General features: G+C 43.2%; 1 protein-coding gene across 1 annotated transcript in view; it reads left to right on the top strand.

Moving 5' to 3' along the window:
- Window positions 1–8564, top strand: part of ccdc136 (coiled-coil domain containing 136) — a 24271-nt gene that overhangs the window by 3622 nt on the left and 12085 nt on the right. Inside the window, exons 2-7 of the mRNA XM_015387733.1 lie at window positions 2136–2429; window positions 2512–2586; window positions 2798–3091; window positions 3173–3284; window positions 5217–5418; window positions 5514–5648. Of these exons, the coding sequence (XP_015243219.1) occupies window positions 2136–2429; window positions 2512–2586; window positions 2798–3091; window positions 3173–3284; window positions 5217–5418; window positions 5514–5648 (1112 nt within the window). The remainder of the gene's footprint in view (window positions 1–2135; window positions 2430–2511; window positions 2587–2797; window positions 3092–3172; window positions 3285–5216; window positions 5419–5513; window positions 5649–8564) is intronic.

An 8564-nucleotide genomic window follows, 5' to 3' on the forward strand; every position in this document is an offset into this window, starting at 1 on the left:
AAATCCATCTGTATGTTATTTCCATGACATCTTCACAGAGGTGTCAAGTAACGAAGTACAAATACTTCATTACTGTACTTAAGTACAGTTTAGGTATCTATACTTTACTCCATTACTTATTTTTCTTCCTTCTTCTGACATCTACTCATAACATTTTCACACAAGTATCTCTACTTTCTATTCCTTACATTTTTAAAACAAATGTGACTTGTTACTCTTGGCTTCCGTTTAATGTTTATAAATATTTATTTCACGTCTTGTGCTCTATCCAATGCAGATCATTGGCTCCACCCACATCTAGTGAAAACTAGTGTGATTGGATGAGTCATATAACGCAAACACTCATTGGTTAGCTAAAGGAAATCATTAGAAGCAAGCAGGTGTTCTTCAAACTGCTAACGTGAATTGTCTATGCCATGCTACAATGATGGATTCAGAAAAAGATGCTGAAATGTCTGAAAGATCGGACACAGGCGAGAGCGTATCGGGAGATGGAGACCAACAAGACCTCCCTCATCCTTGGCCCTATCTCAAAGAATTTATAGAAATAGTCAAAAAATTTAGCTTTCAGTTCATATAGCGTTTTTTTTTAAAAGGTTACTTTATACTTTTATACTTTCAGTAGTTTTTGGAACACATACTTTTTCACTTTTACTTGAGTAAAAAGGTAAATTTGATACTTCAACTTTTACCAGAGTGTTTTTAAACTGCAGTATCTATACTTCTGCTTAAGTAACAAATGTGTGTATTTTTGACACCACTGCTACTCAACACTCTTCCTTTGCCACTTAGGGGTTCCCAGTACTTAGATAAAAAGGGTTTTAGATCATTGGGAGGCTCAAAGATGGCAGTTTAACCTTTTAAACCTTTGATCTGAGTCCAGGAAAAGGGCTCTTAGAGAGACATTGTTTAACTAATATGTTTTTAGTAGGAAAAATCAAGCATTGCTTTCATAAACATGTCTTGTAATGCATAAAAAGTGTTTCCATAGCTTAGGGTTAGCTGCACCGATACCGATACCTGTATCGGCCCCAATCCAGCACTAAAATGGTGGTATTGGTATCGGCAAGTACCAACAAATAGGGCACGGATACCATTTTGAGAGCCAAAAGTTTATTCAACTATTGTCACCCACTCCAGGTAGGCAATAAAAAGTTCTACTGGATTCACTTTGTTTTAGTCTTTTTCCTGCTTCACAAAGGTAGGCAGCAGCTTGACAAATAAGCCATGATGGCAATTATTTTACATCCAAGTAGTATGCAGTTCTTCATATATATACACACACATTAATTTTAAACAGATAGTATCGGTATCGGCCAATACTGCACAGCCAGGTATCGGTATTGGGGTAGAAAAATGGCATCGGCGCAACACTAGTTGGAATGAGTCAATTATAAGCGCATAGGTGATCGTGCACCCAATGGCAGACACATCTTTGATTACGGTAGCCCACAGGAAACAAACTTTTTAGCTTTAGCCGTTTTTAAAACCTGAATTTAAAACAAGTCATGATGACTGTAGATGTGCCTTTAAAATGGAGAACCACTCAAATTGTCAGCCCAGCCATGGAAGAGAAAGTAACCAAGAAAAGAAAAAATATTAGCGGGAGTGGTGGCCTAGTAGTTAGGGCATTGAACTTGGAATCCAGAGGTTAGGAGTTCGAGCTCCACTCCCACAGACTGCCACTCTGGGTCCCTGAGCAAGACCCATAAACCCAGACTGCTCCCCGGGTGCCACACAGTGGCAGCCCACTGCTCCCCAAGGGGATGGGTCAAATGCAGTGGTGAATTTCTCAAATGTGATGTTAATAATGTGCAATAACAAAAAAAAGCAATACCCTGGAGAAAAATAGGAAATAACGATTTATTTCCTAAAAAAACGAAATCGGGGTAGCTTTCATTCCGATTTAGTGAAGAGAGCGTGGATTTGGTGCATGCGATAGAATTGACAGAATTAACAAGGACTACAGGATGGGTGTCGGAGCATCTTTAGGAACAACTGAGCAACAGACTGGTTGCCTCCAGTTTAAGCCTGTCTTGTGTGTAAATTGTGTTTTCTACCAGCAGAGGGAGCCATAGCAAAGAACCTTCTTTACTCCAAAACATGTTGGCACCTTCTTGTTTGTCTGTCTGCAGACGAGCTGTGTGAGCTGAAGGAGGACAAGCCCGTCATGTTGGCTGACACTCTGACGGCCAAGGAGAGGGAGTCCATGGAGGAGAAGGAGGAGACCGAAGAGGAGGAGAAAGGGCAGCAGGAGGAAGACATGAAGTCAAAGGAGAGGGAGTCAGAGGATGAAGATCAGGGAGACATGATGGGGGAAGAGGAGGAGCTGGAGGAGCTGAGAGGTCAGGTGTTGCAGCTGGTTCTGGAGTTGGACGAGACCCGTGAGGTTTCACAGAGGCATGAGGAGAGCTTCATGGAGCTGCAGGGTGAGGAGCTGCAGGACTGGTTGTTAGGTGTTCAAGGTCCAGCAGTGACCCAGAGTTAATGTGTGATTGATGTCCTCCAAAGGTCTGCTGGACGAGGAGCGGCTGGCGAGTGCTCATCAGGCAGAGAGCTTCACCCGGCAGATCCAGAGGCTGCAAGGTCCAAACATTCACATCCCAGGAGAAAAAGAGACACACATGACAAACACTGACCTCAAACTGTCTGTAGAAATGTCCTCAGATGGACTAAACCCAGGTTCTAGATGGAATCCACCACCAAGTTCTGACCTGTCCAAACTTTGCTCTGATCAAACTGGAAATCTGCTTTTGTTTGGCTTAGATTTAAAACTCTACCTGTTTGACTCTTGCAGCTCAGCTCCACTCAGTCCAAGAGGAGATGAGCAGCCTGGAGGAGGAGAAGGAGAGTGAGCTGGAGGAGGTTCAGCAGGAGCTGCGCTCTGCCCAGGAGGAGGTGCTGATGCTGCAGCAGGCGGCCGAGGAGGCAGCGGCAGAGAGGGAGAACGACATCGCCTCCCTGCAGGAGGAGCTGTGCCGCCTGAGGGTGGAGCTGAAGCGTCTGCGAGACACCACCGCCGAGTATGAGCTGGAGATTACCACGCTGAGAGCAGAGATGAGCATGAAGAGCCGTGGCATGGAGGCGCCAGGTAACCCGGCAACAGCATCAATGGGTCTGTCCGAGGAGAAAAACTGAACTCATCAGTTTGGTCTCTGCTGGGTGTGTCCAGGTGAGGTGACTCAGCTGCAAGAAGAGTTAATTTCTCTGACAGACCAGCGTCAGATCCTGAGCAGCAGCAACAAAGAGCTCAGCAACCAACTGGAGCAACTGCAACGAGACGTGTGAGTGGTTCCCATCCAGAGTCCAGAGGAACCAGAACTCCTGGGGCCTCGTGCGTGAAGGAGAGTGCAGGGCTGGTTATACTCCCGTAGCAGTGTGTCGCAGTGAGCTTGTCGCAGATATTTTTGATCTATGCCCAATATTGAAGCGTGGTCTGCGCTATGTTATTCCACGCCACAATGCGAGAGGGACAACCACGAACTAGCTGTGGGTCTAGATACGGCCAAGGCGGTAAGGAAGTGGAAAAACGCAAAGGACAAGTTTGTGTGACAACGGAGGGACATGAGGGCGAAAAAGAGCGGGCATCCAGGTGGAGAAAGGGCCCCAGCGTTCTCGCGCACCTCGCTCTTCTAGCTGGTTAAACTTCATGAGACGTTTTACAAAATGGCGGTCATATAAACAAAACAAGCTGGTAAGGTACCAAACAGGAAAGACGCATAGAGTAGAGCAGATGTAGATTTGACCAATCAGAAGCTTCTTGTCTGCGGTCATCTACACTTTTGGAGAGGAGAAGCAGTGTTTCTGCGGAAGGGGCGGGGCATATCTGCGTTCACTGCGACACACACACAGACGACCTGGTTTCTGAGTATAAACCAGCCTTAACAGTTGGTGGTGGGGATGAACGTCGACACCAGTGGCGCAAAGAAACAGTCAGATTAGACCACGCTTTACCCTCAGACATCCAGATTTTCATTCCTTCCAGCACAGCCAAGACTTCCATCACTAAACATTAACACAGCTATTAACAGACAAGCGTGGTCATCTCCACCCTTTCCACCTGATTAATCATCACATCCGACTTGTCTGGAATAAATCTTATTATTCTTCACCTTTTTCTACTACAAAATGCTCCTATGTGCACAGACTGATACACATCTAAACCCTAACTGAAGGGATATTTACAATATCAGACTGAAGCTGCTTCCATCATTTATTAGCTGTGTTACTCTGTCGTATGAGGATTGATTGGATTCACTTTCACTCTTCAGATTTAAATCTTTAAAGCTCAAACTCTTGGAGAAACATCAGCTTCCGTTTAAATTGATTAAATGGAGCCCATTTTCACTTTATAAGTTCCGTTTTGTTGCTTTTTAGCTCCTTATTGTGGATTTTAAAGTTTTGTTGCTGATTCACATTTTTTGATTCTGTTTTAATACATCCAGAATTTTATGTAAAACGTTGCGTTGCAGATTATTTTCTACGTGAACTCACTTTACACACGAGGCCCCAGTATATTTAGACGTTAACACAATTTGAAACTCTGATTTCGGTTCCTGTGAGCGGTGAAACAGGTTCTGCACTGCAAAAACAATCTAAACATGAGTAAAAATCTCCTAAATTGAGTTTGTTTTCCCTCAGTGAACTCAGTTAATCCTTCCAGGGGGAGAAGGCCAGGTATCCAGTTACACAGGAAGGCTTCCTGGCGAAAGGCAAATACAAAAAACAATATTAGAATCAGAGAAACAAAGACTCAGTTAGACTCAGCTAATCTCAGCTTGGCTAGAGTACCCAAAACTGGCAAACACTCTGGCGTCGAGTTAGTGACAGCCCACTGCTGAAATACTCCTCCGGATAATGATCCAACGAGCCGCAGGTGTTCAGGGAGGCCCAACGAGGCAGGGGCACGACCTGGTGGTAGAGAGAGAAAAACACACAAACAACCCACACAAACTGGATTCCTAACATAAAATAAGTATAAAATAAGATAATTAGATATTATGCACTTGAAATAAGAGACAGCAGTAGCTTTTTCTTATTTTAAATGTAAATTGCCTTATTCCATTGGCAAAGTGTATCACTTGACTGCTTAATTCAAGAGAAAATGCTCTTATTTTAAGAAAAATCTACTTACTTAGATTTCAATTTTTGCATTGTGTGCATTACATTTGGGTATAGACAGCTGAATTCTAACAGCTTTATCACCATATGTTCAGGTGTGATGACACATACCTGGAAGTCAGAGCTGAGGGTCAAACTGAAGAGAAGGAGCAGCTACAGGCCGAGCCGTACATCACTCTGTCCCAGTCCGTACCCAAACTGCAGAATCCAGAGTCCTCAGAGGTCCAGGAAGAGATCAGGATCCTGAGGGGCCAGCTGAGGCAGGCTGAGGAAATGGCCCAGAAGGTCCAGCAGGAGGTAGCTGACTTAAAGCTCCTGGGTCATAGTTTCTGTTTTACTTGGTTGTCAAACTCAACGTGATTGTACTCTGGGATGTTTTCTGTGTTTGTCAGTGTGAAGGTCTGAGGATGGAGCTGGAGGAGCTGCAGCGTCTGTTTGAACTCAGCCAGCAGGAGCGAGCAGCTCTGGAGCTCCAGCTGCAGAGCTGCAAGGCAGAGCTCCAGAAACTGATGGGAAAAAAATCGCAGGTAAGAGATCAGAGGGGCCGGGTTGTCCTACAAACAATCAGCTGGGGGTTTTACTAAGAAGAAGTAGTTGGTGAGGAACATCTGATCCCATTCCAGGTAAGAGTTGGGAGAAACCTGGAAGCCGGGGACCTTGTTGAGATTCCTGTGCTTCTCACCATGACTGCTCTCCACCTCTGTGCATGCTGGCTGCAGGTCTGCTCATACAGCAGATCTTCTGAACTTTCTGTTGCAAGCCGCTTAATGTTATTTTAGAGAACCTTTATTTTCTCCATCTGTCTGATTCAAAGTCTGCTTCACATGGTAGCTGAAAAATAAAGCAGCTTACAGCCTCCTCAGGATCAGGTCTCTGTCTTAGCTGGAAACGTGCAGAGCTTTGGTTTGAACCCTGAACACGGCAGCCAGAAGAAGCAGGTCGAAGCAGCAGCCCTCCGGCTGACTCAGGTACAGTTGCAGCCTGTTTCAGCAGCTCCAATACAAAACTAGTTTATTCCTTTACTTCACATTTATGCTGCGTTATCAGCGCTTCAGGATCTTAGAGTTCAGCTTGGCAGATGATGACAACCTGAATGTATCTGGCTGAAAAATTCAAAGGTGAGCATCATTTCTAAGCTGGAACATCTGCTGCGTCTGAAGCTGTTCTTTGACTCTAACCTTGATGAAACCAGCTTCCTGTCACAGTCTGATTCACCACAGTGATGATTCATTACTGCAGAAACTTCTCTGGAGAATAGGAAGCAGATTAGATCAGGGCCTTAACTGTGACTTACTTTGGAAGGATACCATTTTTTTTCCTAAATCAGGACTCAAAGCAGTTTGCAGTTCATCTTTATTACATCTGTATTGATTTTAATTATATGTAAATCAGTGGCGGCTGCTGCTTTCTTAATCAGGAGAGGCTCAGTGGTGTTATTAAATCCAAATGCACTCTGGAATAATAAACTCTAGAATCCACAGCAACAGTTCAGCACCAGTAGACTGCTCTGACTGAATGATCACATTTGGACTCATGAGGAAAACCTCCTCGCTGTTTGGCCACTGTCAGTCAGAAATCCTTCAGTATGTCGGCCAATCAGCATCGAACAGCCAGCTTCAGACTAGGCGCCTTTTGAGCATCAAAGTATCTGATTCAAATGCAAAATGGGTGGAAGGCCACTGATCTCTATTAATTCACTGGATAGCCGATAGACCGAAAGAACTGAAGTCACTTGCCGCCATCTTGATACTCCCTGATAGGCTGATTGCATCAACTCATTGACTCTTCAGCGATCCCTCACACCAAGCGTGCTTGTAGCGACAGTGAAGAGAAAAACTCCTTTTAATCATGAATAAATACGATCAGTGGGGTATTTATAAGAGCGAGGACACGATCACGAAACGCAAGACATGACTAAAAAAATCATCTCTAACCACTGACCTCTGAGATGACAAGACCCCAGGACATCAGCCAAGATGTCGCACTGAAAGTAAAAACTAAAAGTCAATGATCTGGCCCCCATAGCTGGGCTGAGCCGTATATAAAGCAGCAGGAGCAGGTGGATAGAATGAATGATAATTAACAACCAGGCAGAGTTAGGCAGGTGAGTGAAATGAGCAAATAGGTAAGCTGGACGCAGCTTAAGAGGTTTAGCCCCCCTTGTATTTAATAAGAAACTGCCACTGATGTAAGACAAGATATGTGTTTTCATAATAAAGGACACATATCATTTTTTTTTTATTCTTCCTGTTTCCTCTTTAAGTCATTCAGTTGTCTGTAGAAAATTTAACTGCAATGCTTTTGTCTGAATCTGTCGCTACTGTAGCCATTCATTTTTAACATACCTTCCTCAGCAACTTGTTCTTATTCTTAATATTAACATATTTGTAGTTTTATAGCAGAGATACAATAATCTTGCAGCGCAAAAACCTTTTATTCCAGAAATCTTATAATAGATTTCAACAACCGAAGGCTTTTCCATTCAGCATCAAGTGGCCATTTTCTTAAAAAAACAGAGTTTTCTCTTGTAGGGCTAAATTATTTTTACAGTTAGCCGAATAAAAAAAAGAAAAGTTATTTATTTTCAGCGAAGTTGACATTAATTGTGATATAGCTGTTTGTTTTTAGTAAAATCCAGCATTCAGTACTGGGAGAAACTTTACGCTGTTAGTAGCATTTTAAATTAGGGGTTCTGGTTCTGGTTGCTGTTGTGAGAGTTTACCAGATTATGAATATATTAAATAACCAGAAGTGGAAGTTATAGTTAATTAATAGGTCATCAAGGGTAAAACTAATTAACTATTATCAGCTGAATGATTATAGCTGTAATTTGCTTACTAACCATTTTTTTTAGCCTCTTACCGAAAAGGTTGGACTCCTTAATCCGGCTGCTAAAAATTCCGTTGTCTTTCACCAATTTAGTAATTTAGGCTATGGTTATCAGCAACGTTATTAATCACCAAACAACTAAATGTGTCTCTGTTCATTCAGATGCTACTGAAAGAAGAGGGAATCAAACCTGAGTGATAAATCGTTCACAGTGTAAAATAAACACAAAAGATTGCGAGTTAAAGAGATATAGAGATGGATATAGATATATTAACTCTTCTCTGTCTCTGCTGCAGCAGGCTACAGGGAACACTGCGTTCAAATCGGTTTGAATTGCAGGAAGAATAAAAACTCTGGGTTCAGCTTCTTCTGAATCGCAGCAAAAGCAGTCTGACTCGGACCAATGAACGCAGACTTCTCCAGAGGGATTTGGTCACTACTTAGCCTAGTCGTCAGCTGGAAGCGCTTTAGCATCTAGCTTTTATTAGTCGAGGTGACTACCGGCAAAATAGGAAGTTGAACAGGAAGTAACGTCTTTTAAAACCTCCGCCAGAGGGGTTTGTCTTCAGAGGGGAGTAATTCCAGTTACATCAGAGATCCCAACATTGCTCTCA

Source organism: Cyprinodon variegatus, unplaced genomic scaffold (assembly GCF_000732505.1).
Source record: "Cyprinodon variegatus isolate N-32 unplaced genomic scaffold, C_variegatus-1.0 Scaffold402, whole genome shotgun sequence".
Lineage (NCBI taxonomy): Eukaryota > Metazoa > Chordata > Actinopteri > Cyprinodontiformes > Cyprinodontidae > Cyprinodon > Cyprinodon variegatus.